This window comes from Peromyscus maniculatus, chromosome 16 (genome assembly GCF_049852395.1).
Source record: "Peromyscus maniculatus bairdii isolate BWxNUB_F1_BW_parent chromosome 16, HU_Pman_BW_mat_3.1, whole genome shotgun sequence".
NCBI classification, from domain to species: domain Eukaryota; kingdom Metazoa; phylum Chordata; class Mammalia; order Rodentia; family Cricetidae; genus Peromyscus; species Peromyscus maniculatus.
The window spans coordinates 34678588-34702263 of NC_134867.1; the positions used below are offsets into that span (position 1 = coordinate 34678588).

General features: G+C 41.4%; 1 protein-coding gene across 50 annotated transcripts in view; it reads right to left on the bottom strand.

Annotated features, from left to right (window-relative positions):
- Positions 1–23676, bottom strand: part of Epb41l2 (erythrocyte membrane protein band 4.1 like 2) — a 175533-nt gene that overhangs the window by 44330 nt on the left and 107527 nt on the right. For all 50 annotated transcript variants that reach the window (XM_076552590.1, XM_076552614.1, XM_076552612.1 and 47 more), the window contains 7 exons: positions 22780–22884; positions 14964–15006; positions 10202–10277; positions 8637–8855; positions 7361–7448; positions 2607–2759; positions 1994–2091 (listed from right to left, as the gene is read on the bottom strand). In XM_076552590.1, the coding sequence (XP_076408705.1) occupies positions 1994–2091; positions 2607–2759; positions 7361–7448; positions 8637–8855; positions 10202–10277; positions 14964–15006; positions 22780–22884 (782 nt within the window). The remainder of the gene's footprint in view (positions 1–1993; positions 2092–2606; positions 2760–7360; positions 7449–8636; positions 8856–10201; positions 10278–14963; positions 15007–22779; positions 22885–23676) is intronic.

Genomic DNA, 23676 nt, shown 5'->3' on the forward strand with positions numbered 1-23676 from the left:
TTAGTGTACTCTCGAAAATGAATATTTTCTGTTTCACTGTAAGAACCAGTCATTTGTAATAGCTACAATTTGTTTTTTATTTAAAAAAAAAAATAGTGATAGTGTCAATGATGATAATGAACATTACTATACAACAGAAATAGATTATGTCTGCTTCACACGTAAACTCCCATGTAATTTTGAAAACAATCCCATAAGGAAATGAAGGAACCCTTCATTAGCACCACACAGCTGAATAACTCATCCTCATTACACAGCTAGTGTGCAGCAGAACAGCATCCGACCCTGAGTCTAGAGAGAACACTTCAACCTGGCTGGCTTTGACCACAATGACCAAAACCAGAGGAGATGAAAAGAACCAAACTACTGGGAAACATACGCCCCCAAAGAAAAGGCTTAAAAGGGGACAGACACAAGCTATAGTTTGGGGTAAAAGGAAATTTTGGAGGGGGGGGGGGGTTCACTGTTGCTGTGTTGCTTGCTTGAGACAGGGTCTCACTAGCTCACTAAGCAGATAAGGCTAGTCTTGAACTCACGAAGATCCGCCCTGCCTCTACTTCCCAAGTACTGAGATTAGAAGAATCATGGGGGCTCTTTAGGAGTTTCGTTTGTGGGGGCTTTGTTTTTTAAGGAAGGTGTGGGTGCATGACTGGCCAAGGACGTCAGAGGAGGCATCTACTAGAAAGTAAACTTACCCAGCAAACTCCTTTGGGGAAGGGATGAAAGAAACAATCAAAGCAATGTCTATCCATTCTTTGAAAAGGAGAAGGTTTTTTAAAAGTGAAGGTGGTGTGATGACAAGATAATAAATTAGGAGGGAAAGACAATAGACAAAGTGGAGACCTCGTGACCCCAGTTTCTACAGTGGATGCGCTGCACCTAGCGCAGTCCTGAGGAGAGGCTGTATGGAAGGCTCTGGAAGATCACGAACATTTTGGAGGACAAGGGAGGTCAAAGGACCGGCTGGCCGGCAAGAAGCGAGGACCCAGTTAATGGTGGAAAGTACTTTCTGAAGTGGCGTCAACCCACTAGGTTGTGTTACTGGACCGACCACCAGCAGGAGTGCGGCTTCCTTACGGCTGACAACACAGGCGCCCAAGTAGGGCCGTCAGGGCCGTCAGACGGTCAGACGGTCAGGCCGTCAGATGGACCCACAGCCGCACACTGCGGAAGCGGCTGTGCTGGGGAGGGGCCTGAGGACCGTCAGACCGTCTTGACCAAACCACCAAAGAGAGCAGTGGCGGGGCCCCAGCTGACCGAGAATGTTCGGCTGGAACCTCCAGCTCACTCCTGCTGATCCGAAAAGCCCTTTTCCTGTCTCTCTCTGTCTCTCCAAACCCCTCCCTTTCGGGGAGTCTCCAACAAAAAGAAGACACCAGAAAGCCCAGTTCCTTATTCTTGGCGGCTGCGGCAGCTCCTCCCCTGAAGTTGCCAGCAGCCGCGTCCCCACCTAAAGCGGTCAGCTTTTGACCAGACTTGGGCACAAACCCAGCTTGTGGCAGACGCATCATCACCCCTCACCTACAGGCTATATGACCTCCCTGCTTTAGTTCCCTGTGACTTCTCCTGCCTGGATCTCGGGCTGGAGAACTCACCTGGGAGTTACTTTGCTCAAATAAACCTGCTCTTTTACTGTTTCAATTTGGCTTGATCTGGCTTACGGTGTCAGTGGAAAAACCTATTATCACGATACAGAAAACCTATTAAGAAAGAGGTTAAGTCCAGAAGAGCTGGTAAGAAAAAACTCTGAATTATAAGTGATGACAGAAAGGACTGCAGCAGGTGGTGTGAGGATGGGGTGGTGGAAGGAGACAGTGACAACCAGGAGGCAGATCAAAGCACGGCCTCAGGTAACAGAAACAACCAGCATGAAACATGGCTTCCAGCAGAGTCAGAAACCCTGAGGCAGGGCACAGTCACATCTGCCATGGTATCCATTCTACCTAACCTGGACAGGGTACCAAGAGCAACTGCACGAGACTGTTCAAGTTACCTGTAGAAAGTGTGATGCTCCACACATACTTTCCATAGCCTTTTAGCTGCCCGGTGGTTTGGCAATTTGAATCCAATGGTGCTCTCAAACTGCTCCAGCTGGAATAAATCCGTAAAACAAAATCAGCCGATTCCTTAAGCACTGGCTACATGCTACTGTAAACCGATTCGGGAATTTCTATCAGGAATAATTCTTGTTTAGAAAGTATTAGTCTATCTATAGTCAGACAAAATAAAAAAATTTCAGACTGTGATACTGCTTCTATGAAAAGCAAGTATTAATTGCCCATGTGAAATGACTATTCATTCCCACTAAAACACATTCCATCACTTAACTGAGTCAACAGAAAAAAATGAGCTCCCACTGTGCGTGGGGGTGGGAGGTGGGTCACAAAAAGATCCCTTCTTATGAAAGATATAGTGGTTGTGTATATCAGAAACAGGAATGTTCGTATGTAGGTTATCATCAAGAACCCTGGCTTGTGTACCACACAAGAACAAAGAAGAGCTTCTTTTTGCAGTATTTTCATGGCAGGAATTCATTCATCTCTCCTACTAGCAAAGGAAACACTGATAGTGTGTTAGCTAAGCCAAGGGTATAAGGCATTGCTTACCTCTGCTGGTCTAACCTTAATGTAGAAATTACTGCGCTTATAGGAAATTTTCAGGATCTTCGGCCAAGCAAAACGATTAATTCTCAGTCTGTCTTTGTAAATGAGAAGGCCATTAGCACACACACCCAGCTTGATGTCCACACCCTCAGAGTCCTGCCAAGTATAAACCATTCAACAGTTAGAATGACAAGTTACATAGACAGAGGCAAAGCAGACCTCAAATGATTGAAAATGTCAACATGTTCGTACTTAAATTTTAGTGACAGTGCCTAAGTTAATTCCAAGAGTAGAACACATGCTCATATTAAATGATTCATCTTCAGGAATTGGGTTGAATTTACAAAGAACTATAGAAATATCATTTAAAAGATATAAAAATCTGGAAAAAATTCAATTTCTGTATTCGAAAGCTCTGAAAAAAGACCCAAAGTTCAGCATCTCGAAGATACGGAAGATAGAATGCTTCCCTGGAGCAAGTCCAACCCTCGTGGACAGTCTGCTGGCATACTGCTATGCTAACTGACAGCTGTTAGAATTATACCTGTATTTTGCAAAACACCAATCCACAGAAAATCTCTCTTCTAGGCTGCCAGTGTTGAAAGCTCTGAATTCTTTCAAGCATTTTCAGCAACTTAAGTGCTGACAAGCAGTTCTCATTAAGCATCCCTTCAGCTGACATATTGCAAAGGACTAGAGATAATTTCTGAAGTTATTATTAGTTTTCTTTTCCCAGAGATTTAATTTGGAATCGATGGTAATATAGAATAATCACGGGCGTGAAAAGGTTTCACTTAGGTACAGACGAAAGCAGAAAGCTGACAGCCTAAAGTGTGTTTTAAAAAGGAGAAAGGAATAACTTTCCCCTCGTATTTCACAGTGCGGAAGAGAAGAGGTACACAATGTTCAAAGGACATGAGCAGTTACCCTGCAGGGTGCAGGTGATCTCAGTCAAGAGACAAACTCAACACTGCTACTCAGAGTTGTACAGTTTAAAAAATCATTAACAACGGAGGATAAATTTTCACATGCACAAAGCAAAGACAAACAGCACATTAAGTCTAAGTCCCAATTCAGTAACAAAAAAGTGTTTTGCGGCATCATTACTAAGAATGATCTAACACAAGTTATAGTTTTTTTGTTTTCAAAATAGAAGTACAGTATAGCCTACAGATGTTAATTTCATTATCTGCTGTGATACCTGAGTAACACAAATAAAATTACATTACAGCACATTGAGCAGTTTCTGAAACACTGGGTTGCCAAGATGGCCTAGCCAATAAAACACTTACTGTAAAAGCCTGATGACCTGAGTTCAATCCCCAGAACTGACATAAAGGTAGACAGAGAAAACCAGCTCCACAAAGTTGTCACTGACGGCCACATGCACCATGGAGTGTACACCACAGCATGTGAACGGTCACTTACATATCAAATACACAACTCTAAAAAAAATTTAAAAACAGCCCGGGCGGCAGTGGCGCACGCCTTTAATCCCACCACTTGGGAGGCAGAGCCAGGAGGATCTCTGTGGGTTTAAGACCAACCTGGTTGGTCTACAGAGCAAGATCCAGGACAGGCACCAAAAAACATAAAGAAACTCGATCTCAAAAAAAAAAAAAATTAAAAACTTAAAATACCAATACTCTATTCTCTGGTATCCTGGCAGCCTCAACTCTCTCTAGGAATAGCAGATAAAGCTGGGTGAGTTAGGCACAGGTGCCCAAACTAGTTGGCACCAAACTCAAAGTGTCTATTTGCCAAAAGCATCACTACCCCTGGCCAAAGAGAGAGGGCAAGAGATGGCAGAAAACGGCATGTTCTCACATAGCTGAGGAGGCAACACTCACTGCAAACACTCACAAAGCCAGCTCCACCTAGTCTGAAGCAATCTTTAGACAGGACAAAGAACTATTTTTATTTTAATTAAAAAGAAATCCTACCAGTATTCAAGCAGACGGGTGGAGGTTTGGCTGGCTCACATACTGTTTTAGATTATCAGGATTTGTGAGAACAGAATTACTGATAAAGGGTATGAAGTGAAAGGGGGAAAAGCATTTCTTAATCTCCCATGTCTGAGCTATGCCATTCAGCAACAGTAAAAAAACACCTGACTACAAAAGTTACCCTCTGCTCTGCTCTTCAGGAAGCTGTGCGGTGTGGATGGTCTTCTAAGAGGTTTGAGATGCTGAAGAGGTCTTGCCCAAGATCAAGGAGACAAAGGGAAGGAGGTCAGGGGTTAAGTGAACAGGCCCCCTCCCTGTGTGGTCACATCAGCTGGCTGGTTCTGACAGTAGTTCCTCTGCAGAAAACCTCTCCAGACCAGCTTCTGCCCAGGTCCCAGCGGCCACTCTGCCTTCCACCCTGCAGAACTAGAGGGTGCAGGTGGGCCACTGACACCATCTCAGGGTCCCTGCTTCTCTGTGCTTTCATGCCCCTTCGTCAAGACTTTCCATTCAACATTCTTGAACTTGTCTTAACTTGAGTTTGCTATCTTAATGCTTCAGATAGGAAGAAGAATGTGAGTTCAAGGTCAGGAAAAATGTTTTATGAAAATAAAATTTTACATGGCACATACTTTAAAACTGCTACAGGACTTCTTTTCCATGAGCCACAAATATGCTGATTATTAACTCGTTCTAACAGATGATAAATAATGAATAATGACACTTTATTGTTCTGTTCCTAACCGCACAGCGAAACCTGACATTACGTTCATGATCAAGCTTCCCTTTTAACACTCTAGTATTAAGAGAAAAGAATCCTGACATTTTGCAGTAGTTCCCTAAGAACTGGCTTTTACTTGATGATCTACAAAGCAAGGAGATAGAAGAGCTGCATACAGCGAAGGCTGCAGGGTGTAGCTCACTGGTAGAGGATTTACCTCGTGGGTTCAATCCTTAGTCCTCCCACCCTCTCAAGAAAATCATATATAGCAAAATAAACAGAAATGAAAGAAGTAAAGATGGGAGAATCTTTTCAGACCTGTCCTCTCTCATCCTTTGGTTTCTTCATTAACCAAACAAGGAGTGGGGGTGGGGGTGTCCAACAAAACCCTCCAGCATCAGACAGAGCAAATTTACTACCTAGTAGCATCTATCAAAGAGTATTAGGCAGAGCTGACAGCCAGCAATAGATGACATTAGACAAGTCATTCTCTTTACTATTTCACGTATTTATAAAATAAATACATTCAAATTTCGAAAAGATAGTCTATGTGGAAGTGTTTTTTTTTTTAAATCTTAAAAGTTCTGTATCATCCAGCAGTTTAAACATGATGTTACCAGAGACTATTTACTGATCTGAAGGGGGGGGGGGATAATAAATGTAAATAAAGCTGCAATGAAAAGTGTCCTATATAAAAGGGTCATTCGACCCACAAAGGGCTGCAACCCACAGGTTGAGAACCACTTGTCTAGCAGAAGCTAGGACCCAGCATGAACCATGGCCTCAGGGTAAGGTGTTAAGGCTACCAAAGGCAGTTCTGTGGTAAGAACTCTCAAAGGGGCATTCATTAAAACACTTGAGGAAACTTCTCAACTATGTTCATTGATTTTAAATAGCCAGAACTGGGAAACAACCTAGATGCCCCTAAACTGAAGAATGGATAGGTGGATAGTAGATGTAAAGCAAAGGCTAACCAGGCTACAATCCACAGTTCCAGAGAAACTAGGAAGACCTTAAGAGGATACATGGATCACCCTGGGAAGGGGAAATAGATGAGATCTCCTGGGGAAACTGGGGGTAGAGGGAAGGGATAGGAAGGAGAGGAAGGGGATGGGAACATGAGGGATCCCGATGGTTGAGTAGGGGGAGAGATGGAGAAGGAGAGCAACAAAAGAGACTTCTTGTTGACATTATGAGGTTAGGAAGAAACCTGGTGCCTGGGAAATCCCAGGAACCCACAAGGATGACCCCAGCTAAGACTCCTAGCAATTATAGTGGAGAGGGTGTCTGAACTGGTTTTCTGCTCTAATCAGATTGGTGACTATCCTAATTGTCATCGTAGAACCTTCATCCAATAACTGATGGGAGCAGATGTAGAGACCCAAAGCCAAGCACTGGGCTGAACTCCTGGAGTCCAGTCGAAGAGAGAGAGGAGGGATTATATGAGCAAAGGGGGGGGGGGGGTCAAGACCATGAAATCCACAGAGACAGCTGACCTGAACTCTTGGGAGCTCACAGACTCTAGATAGCTAAGGAGCCTGCATGGGACCGACGGAGGCCCTCTGCATGTGGGTGACAGCTATGCAGATTGGTCTGTCTGTGGGGCCCCTAGCAGTGGGACCAGGATCTGTCCCAGACACATGAGCTGACTTTCTGAAACCTATTCCCTATGGCGGGATGCCTTGCTTAGTCTTGATGAAGGGGGAGGAGCTTAGTTCTGCCTCATCTTGATATGCCATGCTTTGTTGACTCCCATGGGAGGCCTTACCCTTTCTGAGGAGTGGATGGGGGGATGGGGTAGGAAAGAGGAGCGGGGAGGGAACAGGAGAAGAGGAGGGAGCAGAAACTGTGGTTGGTATGTAAAATAAATTTTTAAAAATGGAAACAAAACAATGATGAAAGAAGAAGCAGGGAGAGGAGAGGTGATTCCCACACTCAGGAATTTTGTAAGTGGTCACCAAGAAATATTGAAGACTCAAGTGGAGACAAACAGCATTTTCCAAAATGAACCAGGCTTTGTGAAACTGAAGATTTCCTAGAACAACAGTTGCTAAACTGGAATAATGTTATTCCCACTGAATTTACAATACCTTGGCATGATGCAGGTCAACACCGTACATGGAAAGCCTCTTTGCATTTTCTAAGAACTGAGAATCAGCTTGTGCTGGAGATAAGCCTCTGAGAATCAAAAGAAACTGTGTTACCGAGAGATGCAAATATGCTCAAAACAGATACAGGAGTGTGTCTGATTGGGAGTGCAGGGAGTAACTCAGAGAGAGAGACAAGCTGCAGCTCCGTCTCTACCACTTCCTACTACGGTCATTTCATCTTAGCCTGCTCAGGTCAAGAAGGCCAATTTCTACACTTGCCATTTTTATCCTTAAAATGATGCTTTCCATTATTCTCACTGGGGAAGAAGACTGGGCAATAATGGGCGCAACATAAACTAACAGGGCTCTGGCCCAACAGTCTTCATTTCCAACATAACATTTCATACCTAGCACCTCAAATCTGAGTGACAGAATAAATGTCTGTTGAGTAGAATTTAAATACAGAAATAAAGTCAAATACTGATCTTTTTAATTTTTTTAAACAAAAGTCAATGTATAAGGCCCCTTAAGCATTTTAAATCTGTGAAAGTTATTCAAATGGTTTTAGTCAAAATTTCATAAAATTATGGCTTGAAAATATAAAACATTTTGTAGTTTTGAGAGATTCTGAAAACTTATGTAAACTCCATTTTGACAGAAATAGGAAAGTATTCAAGGTATACACGACAATCAAGTAATTTGTGTCATCCTCACCTAAACCAAATGTTCCGTGGCTTGTCGGGACAGCTGCACATTTCAGCTATCCCGTACCCATCATCATCTATCATTCCAATCCAGATGCTTCAACCTATCCTAGTTTTTTAAAAAATCATTATTTTCATTTTTTGAAAGTCTCAAACACATATATAATGTGCTTTGATATCATCTAACCCCACTACCTCCCTGGTTTTCTTATTAAATACAGGAATAGAGATACTAAGAAGCAGATGAATTGTAAAGTAAGGCCAAACCAAGTATACCCAAGTCTGCTTCCTGTGTGTCTGTTAAGGATGGGACAGAGAAGGAAGTGTCAGATGGGAATCCACATTATTCTGATAAAAGAGTGTAGTTTCAAGAACACAATCCCCATATTACAGTAAGAAGAACACTAAAAGGACATCTCAAAAGCTAGCTGCTGGTTGTCTCCATCAGTGCTGGGCGAGCTCCAGAAGGAGAAAGGAGATAAGCTAAAAACTTGGCCTCCAACATCCAGCAAGTATCCAAACTATGTCACCCTGTCCCGGCGCTGGTCTCTCCAGCTAGCAGGTCAACAGACCTGTGAGTCTTATGCAGCTCTGCCACCTTTTCTTCCAGCTCCCTGGTCTGGGATGGGGCGAACTGGAAGTCACTAAGATCCATGCTGTCATACTCTTCTGGGTCATAGTCTCCATGTTCAGCCTGCAGTGTGTAGGATCCCAAAAGGGCATGAGTCACAAAGGAACAGGGCAGGCGGCCAGAGGCAATGTCCTGCCGCAGCTGAAGGCACAGGAAATATCTGAGGGAGCAGGAAGAGAAAATGATGGAGAAGAAACATTAGTTAACGTTAGAGCACCTTCAATTCCTTAAACTTTAGTAATCCACTGCAAACATACACCTAGTAACTCTTTATATTCACAGCAAAAATAGCCTTTGCATAACATGAAGTTCAGCCTGCTCCTACACTGGTGGCTTATTTTAAAAACTAAGTCTAAATTAATAAAGAGAATAGACATCTTTTGTTGTTGTTGTCTCTACCCATGACTGTAAGACCCACTTTTCTCCCTTTCCTTGTTCTCTACCCCTACATTCCAACACACCAGAGATTATACCCTAAGCAAATCACTGTGCAGTTACAAAAGCTACTATTTATTATTTACTAGCTGGAGCTAATTTAATCAAGGCATGATTAAAATATGAGTAGTAATTAATTAGCAGTGTGCTGGTATTTAGCAACAGGTAGCAAGGTAAAAAAAAAAAAACACGCCTGCCATTTTTCCAATCTCGGCAATAAATGTCCATATGACATCTGTACACTGAAACGAACACAGGCAAACATGGAGTATACTATTAAAAAAATACTTTCACATTAGAATCTGAAATACTAAAGGGATGTCTTTACTCATACATATAACATAGGAAGCTAAGCTGCCAGCAATATTTTAAGTGTTTTATGACTTTAATATAAAGGGAGAACAGTGTGTGTGTGTGTGTGTGTGTGTGTGTGTGTGTGTGTGTGTGTAAAGTTTTGAAACTGGCAATACTTCAGCTCTTTGTAAGAAGATCCATTTTTTAAGTAAACATCTAAGTTTGTTTTGTTTTGTTTTGTTTTCAACGCTGCTTTGAGGCAACTGTGAGGGCTCAGTAGCTACAGGCACCTGCAGCCCAAAGACACATGCCTAATGTCCTGGATTCAACCCCTAGAACCTGTATCGAGGTGGGAGAAGAACGCACCCCACAAAGTTTCTTCTTACTTCCACTTGTGTACCCCAGCATGCACTCCCGCAAACACAATGATAAGCAAGCGAGGAAACAAGCCTGTGTGTGTGTGTGTGTGTGTGTGTGTGTGTGTAGGGAATGGATACAGCTTAGCTGTTAAGAGCACTTAGGGCTCTTATAGGGAACCCAGCTTTGCTTCTCCACACCCATCTAGGGCTCAGAGTGGCCTGTGACTCACCCGCCCCCATCTGCCCTGGGGGCACTAGGCATGCATATAGTGCACATACAGATATGCAGGCAAAATCTTATACCATACATTCTTATTGCTTTGATTTTCAGTCCTAAAGTTACAGCCATGCTCACGGAGCATAGCAATAAAACAAGTCATAAGCAAAGATGCATTTAAAAAATGTAAATGCAAAGTACCTGGTGATATCTTCAGTCAATTGAGAAGGATCCGGAGGATAAAATTTCACATTAAAAGTGAACAGCCAGGGAAGGTCTGTAATTACAAAATGTCAATTATTTACCAAATAATTGTTTGTTTTTTATTTAGAGTAATTTAGTATAAACATGACAATAACAAGAAAATTTTTAAAACTATAAATTAATATAAGCCACTAGAGAATAATAGGTTTATTATTATTAGAGAGTTAATCTATTACTATAATAGAGTAAACCTATTAAAGAATGGGTTTTACTTTTTCTAAATACATATTTTATATGGTGATTTACTACACAATAAATTAAATAATCTCCATCCAATAGTTCTTCGATAAATTTGTTTCACCTATGGGATTTCTAGCTGCTAAATATTCCCCATTCCAAAAGAAAAGAAAAGAAAAGAAAAGAAAAGAAAAGAAAAAAAGAAAAGAAAAGAAAAGAAAAGAAAAGAAAAGAAAAGAAAAGAAGAGGGGAGTGGAGGGGGAAGGGGAGGGGAGGGGAGGGGAGGGGAGGGGAGGGGAGGGGAGGGGAGGGGAGGGGAGGGGAGGGGAGGGGAGGGGAGGGGAGGGGAGGGGAGAGGAGAGGAGAGGAGAAGAGAAAAGAAAAGAGAAAAGAGAAAAGAGAAAAGAGAAAAGAGAAAAGAAGGAGGGGAGGGGGGGAGGGGAGGGGAGGGGAGGGGAGGGGAGGGGAGGGGAGAGGAGAGGAGAGGAGAGGAGAGGAGAAGAGAAAAGAAAAGAGAAAAGAGAAAAGAGAAAAGAGAAAAGAGAAAAGAAGGAGGGGAGGGGGGAGGGGAGGGGAGGGGAGGGGAGGGGAGGGGAGAGGAGAGGAGAAGAGAGGAGAGGAGAAGAGAAAAGAAAAGAGAAAAGAGAAAAGAGAAAAGAGAAAAGAGAAAAGAGAAAAGAAGGAGGGGAGAGGGGCGGGGAGGGGAGGGGAGGGGAGGGGAGGGGAGGGGAGGGGAGGGGAGGGGAGGGGAGGGGAGGGGAGGGGAGGGGGAAGAGAAACCGTGGGCTTTTCACATTGTTGGCAAACATGAAATGATCCAGTGGTCACAGTAGATACTCAGGAAATGTCTGTATAATGGAAATGCTCAAAGAGATCCTAAAGATGGAAAAGTAGAAATAGGGAAATATCCTGACATACTTTAAGACAAAACCATTTCTTGGGTTTTAGAGCGTGGACCTACAGGACCACACCATGTAAAAAACCCAGACACTGTGTACACATCCTTCTGTGGGGTGACCACCAATCCATAAAAAAGTAAAGTCACAACAAGACTATCATTTCCCAATGGCATCTTGTTTATCTGCTTTCCAGGTGGTAACACTAGCACCGAGCTACCTGAGTATGACTACATTCACAGGTTTTTACTAAAACTTCTTTATTTTACGTATTTCCAAAACCCAAGAATGCTAAATAAACATTTTTACTGAAAAAATTGTATATATTTATGGTACAGAAGATATATGAAATACGTATACATCATGGAATGGCTAAAGGGAGTAAGTTAACAAAGAAATTACCTCACATACTTATTTTTGTGGTAAGTACACTTAAAATCTACTAATGGTTTTTAATTTAATTGTTATCCCTAATTTTACTTGGCTACATAAAAAATAGTTCAACTAATTATGGGTTATTTCTATATTAACCACAGGCAGATTTTAGACATACAGCCTAATAGATATACTACTGAGAAAATAACCAAAACTTAAGGTAAATTTTAAGTGAAAACCATTAGGCTTGCCAGCTCCTAGGTAACTCAGAAGATTAGTTCTAATCTAATAGGACAAATCACAGAAGTTCTATTGCAACAGGAAGACTACATTTCCTAAGCTGCATCCACGGAGGAGACAGTGCCGGGAATCATTTAAAGAACTCCAGTGGTTTAGAAAAGCCGCTGAATTGTTACTGCTATTCCTTTGCCAAACCACGAGGGCAAACGTCCCGAAATAACTCTAAAAAAACACTTCAAAAATAACCAAGACATAAGAACATGATTCATAATCAACCGGAGTCTCGCTTTCCAAGTTTTTCAAACACTTTTACTTGCAAAGTTTCCTGTCAAGTTTTCAAACTTGCTTTTTAAGCTTTCTTCTGAAGGGCAATTCCCAACAGGAAATATCTGCGACTCTGAATGAGTAGCACAAAGCAAACTCAGGAAAGAACTCTATGGGCCATCAATCACATTTGGGACATTGCCTTGTTCTTTCTTTTTGGGTCACCTGGCAGATCTGGGTTCAGAGAAAGTATAAGCACTACATCGTTTTGAGGCACACCCTTCACAGAGCATGTATCAGTTGCAGAAGAAACAAAGGAAGGATTTCTCTGACAGTTTCTTCCACAATGCTAGCGTTATGCAGCTCTGTCCACTCACTACTTCTTCCCTGCTTTTCCATCATGGATGGAACAGCAAATAATAAAATGCAAAAGAGAAAGAGAAGAAAGCAATGAATGCTGAATGTCAGAATAGTTCAAAGACAGAATGCATGGCACTCTTCTAGTTTCATGCTCAAAGTCCCAAATTTGAGACCGTGTCTCAGTTCTAGACAAGGCCGAAAGATTGGCCAATGAAAAGTTATTCTTAAAAGGTAAAACATGAGGGCTGGAGAGATGGCTCAGAAGTTAAGAGCACTGGCTGCTCTTTCAGAGGACCCGGGTTCAATTCCCAGCACCCATATGGCAGCTCACAACTGTCTGTAACTCCAGTTCCAGGGGATCTGAAATCTCCACACCAATGCACATAAAATAAAAATAAATTAATTTTTAAAAATTACAAAATTTAAAAAAGGTAAAACATGAATCTACAAAAAGAATATATGAGAACAACAGATAAACTCAAAAGGAGCAGAAAACCAGGCATAGTTGTACTTCCCTATAATCCCAAACTCAGGAAGCTAAAGCATTAGGGGTTCACAGTCAGTATGGACAACAGTGAAATCCTGTGCATAAATAAATTAAAGCTGGGCGGTGGTGGCACACGCCTTTAATCCCAGCACTCGGGAGGCAAAGGCAGGCGGATCTCTGTGAGTTCTAGGCCAGCCTGGGCTACAGAGTGAGTTCCAGGAAAAGCACCAAAACTACTCAGAGAAACCCTGTCTCAAAACACACACACACACACACACACACACACACACACACACACACACACACACACTTAATTAATTAATGCATAGAAGGGGAAATGATGGAAAGACTAAGCTTTGTTATTGAAGGGAGAAAAATTAAAACAGAAGAGTGGACACTAACATGGAAGACAGATAGAAGAACTAAGAAAACTGAATTGTTTCAGTGTTTTGATATCAGAATAATAAAGGAGCAGAAAACGTAGAAATGGCATCAAGAATACAGGGGACTTTGCAGGTTAGTTTTCAGGAAATGGCTTGTCCCTGGATAGCCCTCGGGCCCAGTCTTAGAAGGGCTGTGAGGAACTTAACTATACTTCAGATTTTTCACCCGGGTCTTAAGTGTTCCAGGTTGTTCTTAGCTCTCTACCTGTTTCAGGTATTCACAAACTCTGAAGCCAGTATCAGAGACTCCTCAGCAATTCTAACACGTTTAGGCACCTCTGTCCCAGACACATCTATGCAGGGAGCTGAGGCTGGCCAAGTGGGAAGCATGGCGTCACGGGGGAATCACGACAATGAAAATGAATGGTAGAAACAGAAAGGAACAAGCACCACTAACTGTCACACCGGAGTCTAAGGCTGGTAAAGCCATTTGGAACTTTGGAATGGACCACGGGGAAGACAGGCAGCTCTGGAAAGACTTCTGCTTAGCTCTCATCCCTGGAGTCTTCACTCCAGTAGATAGGAACAATGTGCTTATGTGCCTCTAGAACACAGGATATGCTCAACAATGAGAATCTCCAGTTCCAAACTAAATGGAAGGATATTTGTATTAGGTGCACATGGAGCAAACGGTCTCAACCAAAGAGGGAAATGTGAGGGTGAGGAGACAGCCCCGTCAGTAAAAGCCTGCTGTGTGAGTATGAAGACTGAACTCAGTCTCCAGCACCCATTGAGAACAGGGCACAGCAGTGGCATGCATCTGCAACCCAGCTTGGGGAGGGGAACACTGGAGAACCAGGCAGATGGGTACATTCAATGGCTTGGCAAATTCAGTCAAACAGATGGACTCCAGGTTCAGTGAGGAAATGTTATCTCAAAAAAACAGGAGAGAGTAATCAAAAGTAGACCTCTGTCATGTGCATGCATGTACACACACACACACACACACACACACACACACACTCAGATATATACAACATAAATTTCACTCCAAAAAGTCCAATGTATTTTTTTAAGTCAGGCTGTTACTTCATATCAGTAGATTCCACAAACATGTAAGAATAAGTCTATAGCCTCCTGAAAGAGAAGAGTCTCTGAGCCATCTACAGTCACAATCAATACTTTTAGTTTTGTAGGGTTTTTGTTGTTGTTGTTGCTGTTTGGTTTCTGTTTTGTTTTGTTTTTGAAGTAGAATTGCACTGTGTAGCCTACAGTGGCCTGAAACTCAAGATCCCCTGCCTCAGCCTCTTGAGTGTTAGGATTGCAAGCACGTGGCACCATATTCACCTAAACAGTCACAATTCCACAAGTGTCTTATAGCAGCATTGGTTCCAGCATGCAAAACTGAACCATCACCATATTCTGTATTACTATAGTATTTATCCCTACAGGTTTTTATTAAACACAGAAATAGTACAGATTAATTTGAGTTTGAGTATGGTTCTTTAAATACTCACTTCTCAGCTGTCTCTTTATTTCTTTTGCTGGATCTAGCCAGTTCTGCAGGAGGAAAGAAAAAATTAGTTATCCATAAGAACTATCCCCCAAACCAAATGGAACAGTTTGTAATTCATAACTTACATCTCATAAAGTCCACTTTAAGTAGTTTTCACCTATTAGTATACTGGGATTGTGTGTGTGTGTGTGTGTATTGTGTGCACACGACTGTGCAAGCCCATGTGTGTAATAAAATGCGTGATTTCTTTAAGGTAAATTTCATGCATTTCATTTTCTTGGAATATGATCCAAATATTTATCTAATGATAAGGTACAATTTACCTATATAATCTTTACTACAGAGAGCTGCTCACAAATCACTCTCAGACACTGAAATAATCAGCTGTTCACAGTTCACTTTTACTTAAGAAGGATACCTTTGGGTTGGGAACTGCTGGCTCAGAGTGTACATGCCCTGATCCAAAGCAGTCATTTCAACCTCTAGAGCCAATGTCTTCACATCCCCCCACCCCCACCCCCGCCTCCTTAGCCTCCTGCCACGACAGCTCTTCCATGCTAGGGAACGATAACACCAGATTAGTGACAGTGTTTTCCTTCCTGGTCTTAACATCCTTTCTTCCTTTTCTCCTTTCTTCTTCATTTGAAGTTAGAAAACACAATTCTAAGCAAGGAACATCCTTCCATTTGCCTCTCATTTCTCTTTTTTGAGAAGGCTAACAGAAAAAAAAATTGGGTTTTTTTTTTTATTAGTCTTTTAAAGAAAAAAAAAACACCAATTCTGAACCACCTAATGATCGTAAATCTTTCAAACTGTAAAGCAAACAGTTCCCACAAATTTTCAAAAATTTGTACTTGTATTTTTTCCACCCTACTGTTAAGCCATAAGAAATTCACTCACCTCCTAATGCAGAACACATACATCTTTTGAAATCCAACACACTGACTCAAACAACTGACTGTACAGCAAGTCAGTCTGGTTTTTAACAAGTATCTCAAATAATGTATTATAACACCTGCATTTAAATACAATTTATTCCCATGCAGGAAGAATAAAGTGTGTGTTGTTACATGGGAAGTAATTATCTATCAATTCTTTGAAATGATGCAACAGAACATGACAAACACTAAAAAGTATTAACAACAGCACCCTGTGAAAGCAGCCCTCAGATTTTACTACACCATCCACAGCCTCAACTCCGGCAGCAAGGGTCCAAGGTATATGTGTCTCTGTCCTAACACTGGTCACATTCAAAGCTCTCATTAAAGAGCCTCCAGAGCATGGTCCAGTTTCATTGTTCCTGGTGTCCCAGCTGCATGGTGCAGTGATGTGAGGGGCCAGTGGGACCCTGCACCTCTAGTGCCATGGTAGGAAGCAGCTCTATTTTCGCCACTTAGAAAAAAGTACAGCATTCAGCTTCCTCACCCTGCAGCTGCTGTCTTACACATAGTTGGCTCACAAATGGCAACTATGTTAAGTGCACAAGACCAAGAAAAGCCCATCATTCAGCTTCTAGCCCAGGCTGAACTGAGGCTGGGGAGAGATGAAGGAGGGTTCAATGTGTGGGGCTGAAAACAAGCAAGTCACAACCACACAAAGAAAAATGGAGTCAGAGACTACTAGTGCGGACCCAAATGACAACATCCCTCACATCACCAGCACAGAGAAAACATTAAGGGAGCACTTGCTGGTCTCAGAGACAGAGCTCCCAAACCTCAGTCTCCTTAAGGAAAAGCTCACACAGATGCCTGAGAAAGAGAAGCCCAAGGTGCCCGTTTTCCAGGAATGCAGGGTGGAAAGCAACGTCCTCTTCTGTAACCCCAGAGAGTGACCCCAGGTCCCAGCTACCACACCTTCCATCCCACCTGAAGCACTAATCCCTCCAAATCACCTGATCATAGTGAGCAGAGAGAGAAGTTTGCAGACCTAGACATTCACGGGTGACTAGCTGGCAAGACGAACTGAGACTGTCACCCTTAGGCCACTTCCCACAACACTGCCTGCCAAGACACAGTGAAGGCTGCTGGGGCTTCTCATGCCAGATCTGTTCTGGTTTGCTTTTCTGTTGCTAAGCTAAAAACATTGACAAAAGCAGCTTGGGGGAGGCAAGTGTTTACATGGTTTTCACTTATAAAGTCATAATCCATCATTGAGGGAAGTCAGAGCAGGAACTCAAGCAAGACCCAAAGCAGAGACCATGGAGCAATACTGCTTATGGCTTGCTCTCTGGCTCTCTCATTGGTTTATTCTCAGCTAGCTTTCTTAAATAGCTCACACCTCCTGCCCACAGTGGGTTGGGCCTTCCCTTGTCAACCATCAATCAAGACAAAAAGACAAGACTAATGGCCATGGGCCATTCTGATCTTGGCAGTTCAACTGAGGTTCCCTCTTCCCAAGTGACTCTAGGTTGTATCAAAATGGCAATAAAAACTACCCAGTACTTCAAGATCCTTACCAGGAAACCACAGGGCGGTTTCCACGGTAGGACGAAGCATCAGAAGTCACTCTTTCCATGTGCCTACCTGGTTTCCTTTCCTAACCACACTGACTTCCACTCTGCGAGCTCCATTCCTCCCAAGGAGGCAGGTCTTGTCCACTCTCTGAGAATACAGCTGTGCACAGGCATGAATAGGCATTTTTAGGTAATTAACATTAGCTATTAAAAAATCAATACCTGTTTACTGTTACCTGTCCAATTCCACTTCCTTCCTATCCATGATGTAGTCATCATAAATGATTACACATTTTTTTTTGAATAGTTATCTTTGCAGGGTGGTGGTGGTGCACGCCTTTAAACCCAGCACTTGGGAGGCAGAGCCAGATAAATCTCTATGAGTTTGAGGCCAGCCTGGTCTACAGAGCGAGATCCAGGACAGGCACCAAAACTACACAGAGAAACCCTATCTCTAAAAAAACAAAACAAAACAAAACAAACCAGTTATCTTTGAGTACTTAGATTATGACTGTATATAATTTGTCTAGTATCATAAAATTCTCAAGCAAAAATTAAAAATGTTTTAGTACAACATCATAATGAAACCTAAGTATTTCTCTGGATTACTAATTACACATAAATAAGCATAAACCACTTTTGCTGTTTTGTTTTGATTCTTAAGGCAGAGTCTCACTATATAGTACAAGTTGGTCTTGGACCTCCCAGCCTTCCTGCTTCACCTTCCCAAGTGCTGGGAAATTACATGTGTGTACCACCCACCATACTTAGCAAACAAAAAATAACATCGTAAAAATCAATTTCTCTGGATTGAAAAAGATGAACGACACATAAGACACATCAAAAACATGGAAAATGGCATCAGTGAATAAAGGTTAAAGATGGTGGCAAGCGGACACACTGAAGAACACCAGCGTAAACATGCACGCTCTCCCTCAGGAAACATTAGGATGTATCCTTACTGTGTGAAAGCCTTGGCTAACGTAACCACAAACACAGACTTTGGGCTTAGAAATATGTGGAGTCAAACTCCCACTTACCACCAATTCTATGTCTTAAGAACATTTCTTGTCCCCAGGAAGTCTTAATTTCCTCCACAGCAAACTAGAACGCACAACATCCACCTGACTAAAACAAAAGCCTACTACTTTCCAGTCTCATACTACTCTTCAGGCTGGATCTGAAGATCTCAGAGTTTGATTCCCTCACTCCCAACCGAAGTTTGCCTATGTCTTCATTATTTTCAGGAAGCCTCAGGTTGGCCAGGTATGAGAATTTAACCATTTCAAACAAATCCACCATGTAGTAGCAAACGATGAAAGGCTGAGAGTAGTTTTGTCTTAAATCTCCACTCTTCTACAAGAATATATAATGCTGAACGAGATGCCCTTTACTATACACATTTAACCAACAAAAGTCTACAGAAATGCTGGTGCCAACAGGAAAGTTACAGGCTTTCCATGCCACAGTAACACTTACTACACATCTAGAGAATGGACAACTATAAAGTTTAAATGAAATGAATAGAGAATCTTGGTAAAAGTTAGTTTATATGTGCAAAGAGTTAACTATGAGCTTTTAGTTCTGCTTCTGGGAAGATGTACTCTGGCTATTAGACAATGCTTTAATCTGCATAAACCAAGTTTGGGTATCAACTACACTTCTAACAAGTACTTCTTGAAATATGACATAACAAAATGACTTATATAATGCCTGGGCCAAAAGCTGAACTCTACTAACAACAAAAATTTAATACTACTTTTCTCTTTAAAGAGAGTTAAGTAACTTTAATGATGAATTCACTTGAATACCAAAACTACATAGACTTGTAATTCCGTATAAAAGAATAACAAGTTGCTTGATTCTCTATACCTTTAACATTTTCTATAGCAAAATTTATGAGACTTTTCAACAGACGCTGAACAGTTGAACACTAACAATGTCACAATTTCATAATCAAAATGAACTGAAAGGCTTCCAACTCAGTGTCACAACTGAGAGATACAATATTACACTAAAACCAAAGACAGTTTAGATTTTTCCCTCATGACAAACTGTTATATAAAATATTTACAGCCCTGCCTGACTTCCACTTTACAAAAGGCTGAAGTAAGCACCTGGAACTTCTTTAAAACCACGTAACACTTACCAAGAGAGGGAACCTGAGAGCTGGGAGTCTAGCAAAGTGGTCAGGCATGGGCTTGGTGCACACACAACAAAGAAACACACACCCCTACCTCCTACAACGCAAACCCCAAGAACGTCAAAGTACGACTGACGAAGTTAACTAATATAACCATAATAATTTTCTGCAAAAAAACAAAAAAAAAATCATATACATTTATACTGGGGAGAAGGAAAGTTCTTTAAATGAATTTGAGGACTGGATTTTGCCTATACATATTGTTATATATAAACAGTAAGGCATCTAAAAAGCTATGTAATATGAAACTTATAGTCACATAAATATGTAATTTATTATACTCAACTATAATTGAGCATTCATGTCCTGAAAAGTGGGTGCATCATGAAGGACACCTCTCTGTATGTTCTTGAAGCTTTAGTTAAAGCTTTAGTACTAAAAGAGTGTTCATCTAATTTTACAGGCATTTTCATCTGACATTTCATAGGAAAACACTAACCACAAAGTTAAATGAGGAATGCTGGACTCCTCTCCATCACTGGCATCTTTCTCTCAATGAGGATGCTCCAGTAAGCCCACCACAGGCCAGCCTTACATACTCTTAGAGGGAAGAGGCCAAACTGTCCACCTCAGAGCTATACCCCAGCCCCCTTCTTATCTCATTATCCTCCATAACAGCTCTCCCCTCCCAGACCTTGGCCATCATCCTCTTCCACAGTCAAACCCTGGATCTTGTCCCTGCATGGCTCTCCATCTCGCTAGACTTCATCATCCGACTTTCAGATACAATCAGAGTCCTGAGGAGAAAACCTAGAGTACAAATAAGGTTTGTACTCGGTATGTTGATAACGGAGGATGGCAGGAGGCAGCCCACCCCAGGGGAGAGGGAACTCTCACAGTAGGACATTTAGGTAGCTCTTAGAAAAGGCAGGTATTCGAATACTAAAAGGAAGAAATTGCCAATGCAGCATCCTATGTGTGAGCAGAGAGATAGACTGGCAAGGCCCACTCGGGAGGCGGACTCGGGCATGCACTGAATGTCAGCCACTGTGAGACGGCACTAAGAAGGGGAGGAAGCTCCTGCCACAAGATGCAGGAAATTCAACTGGAAGCAGGAGACAGCTCTAAAATAAGGGAAGCCCAGACACCTGGCTATTCGCAGTGGGAAGGAGAAATAAGAGTCCAGAACAAGCCTTCAGGGACAGGTGGCATTTAAGGGGAAGATAAAGTTGGCTTTTAGAACAGGAGTGTTCCGAAGACAGCTGGGTATATGGATCAGAAGTTCAGGTGTTAGATATAGACTAGACACGTCTATTAAAAGTTTAAATAAAAAATAGTAATTCCTACTAGGTACTATCTTGTTCAAAAGGCATGTTCCAGAAATAATTTCCTAATGTTGTTTATCTTGTTTGTACTAACAAACCATTTACAACATACTAAACTGTATTTATATTTTACAAAAATTACACATTCTTATGAATCTACCAATAGACAATTCAAGAAAAAGATATAACTGCCAAGTTCCCAGCACTTTCTCTTTTGGAGCTTTGAAGAGCAACAGACAAGCACATGATTGGAACCATTACCAAGACCAACTTGTAATTTACTGCCTTAAAAGGCACTTAGCTTATTTAGTGAAGTATGTTATTACTTCTGAGGAGAGTATTCTAAACAGTTCTAATAAAAACACATACTATTCAACAAGCAGGCATGCAATTTGTCTTTAGTCTAAAGGTAGAATTAAACCACAAATTACATATCAGGGATTTAAAACTGAGCAAGTTGAGAAAATTTAATTTGCATATAATTATCATACTTAAAACTAAAACCCTTTATTTCATTACTGAGATATGTAAATACAAACAATGATACTGTGCAGGCAAATTACAAAATGCACACTATGCTTCCTCTAATGGCCACTGTGTTCTATTGACTGAGATATGAATGCCTGACGTTAGACAGAACCCTCTTTCACTGTAACTGAGTGCCTATACATCCTAACGCAGAATGCTCCACAGCAACAACCTATCAGACTGAACAGGCTTCCTCTGTAGGGTACAACTCTGGACAAACTTACATTCTTCACCCCCACGTCAGCACCTTCTCACCATGCCAATTCTAGACACTGTGGAAGTGAAGCACGAGAGGAAAGCCCTTCCCTAATAACGCCGACAACTACAGCTAGCCCTTGTCCTGCCAGAAGGGTTAACATTTCCGTCCTTAGTTAACCTGGGAAACTGAAAATCTCTTCAGTTCAATGAAACTAGTATGAGCTTCAGATCACAGACCACCCTATGCTCTTGCTTAACGTTCTAGAAAAACTTAAGAGTAGCCATGTTCTCAGCACACTCTTTAACATTGGGTAGATGTACTACTAGGGTCAATCCCGCACTGGTTGGTCAAACATACCTAACCCAAGAGTGCTGGTCCAACAGCCTCTTTTGCCCCCAACAGCCCAACTCAAAGATATGAGTACCTTTGCCACACAAAGCCATTAAAGTCCATAAGCAAGACAAACACTTCCTCCAAGTATCTAAGCAAGGCTCATGGACTCCCGACACTTCCCTATTGCTCAGGCTTATTCAATAACTAACTACCACACAAGTGATTGCACATCTGTATGTTGGCAAAATGAGTCTACTTGGCTGGCCTCTGTATTTAGCACCATGAGGCAAAATTGGGATATGACTTAGATAATATGCCGGGCGGTGGTGGCGCACGCCTTTAATCCCAGCACTCGGGAGGCAGAGCCAGGCGGATCTCTGTGAGTTCGAGGCCAGCCTGGGCTACCAAGTGAGCTCCAGGAAAGGCGCAAAGCTACGCAGAGAAACCCTGTCTCGAAAATCCCAAAAAAAAAAAAAAAAAAAAAAAATAGGCTTCATGTTAGAACATCCATTTTCCCACTACTGAATCTTTTAATTTGAGTACTTTCCTCTCAACAATTCATTACACAAGTTGATTCTACTGTGAATTCAAGAGCTAAGGTTTTCATATAATTTTAAACTTAGGATTTTCAATCTCAATTAAGACAGGAAACATTCCATTCCATCTGCTTATGAGAAAGCATTATACACCCAAAATGCCAAAAAGCATAATCACATAATAATTTTTAAATATTTGTCAGAACCTAATAAGCATATAAATTAAAGTTAAATTTATTCTGAAATTAACTGATTAAGAAAAATAGAGTACTTTCTAAAAGACAAAGTTGAAATCACTTACTTTCTGCTCAGCATTTTCCTGAAACAGAAGTCCAAAGTAGTCCTTCTCCAGGAGATTGAGGTGCTCACACACTCTGTCAAATAACACTTGTCCCTTAGCGCGTTTCTGCAGAAAAACAAAGCAAATCTTCACTTTTCTAAAGGAGATCACAAAAGGGAAACAGGAGATGTTGACTGGGAAAGGGAAAGAATGCCTGTGACCTGAAAGACAAAGGAAGACACTGGGGCTGGAAGAGCACAAGAGAATGAAGAGTGGGGCGGGGGGAACAAGAACAAATTTTGTAGGAAAAAAAGCCGTAATAAAATGTTTTTGTATAGTAATATATTAAAAAATTATCTTAAAAGCACAACTGATTTATTACAAATTCATATAAAGTATTTGTTTTCAAATGTTATAACAATGCAAAAGATTATTCTAAAATGAAGGCCTAACTAAATGCATTCTGTTTTATTGCTATTCTTATTAATTACTAAGAAGAGTAGAAAAACAAAATGCTGACTGTTCATCTACTCATATAAACCACAGTAAAGACATATGTTCAAAGTGTTTCCCTCAAAATCTGAAGATGACTCATGACATTTCCTAAAAGAATGCTGCCCTATGAAAACTGTCTGATGTAACTCATACAACTTACCCTATCAGCACTGAGGCTTTATTTGTTTATTTATTGTTGTTACTGTTTTTCCAAGATATTTGTAGAACACCAGGCTGTAAATTACACTTTTATTTTTATTTTTCTAGAGAATATAGTATTCATTCTTTGGAGATCTAAAAGCTCCAAGAAGCCACAGAAAAAGGGGTCATCATTTAGCCAGTGACAAAGCATACCCATTTCCAATTCAAAGGCATAAGCTTGGAATATCCCAACTGTGAGTTCAGTCAGACATGTCTCTCCTC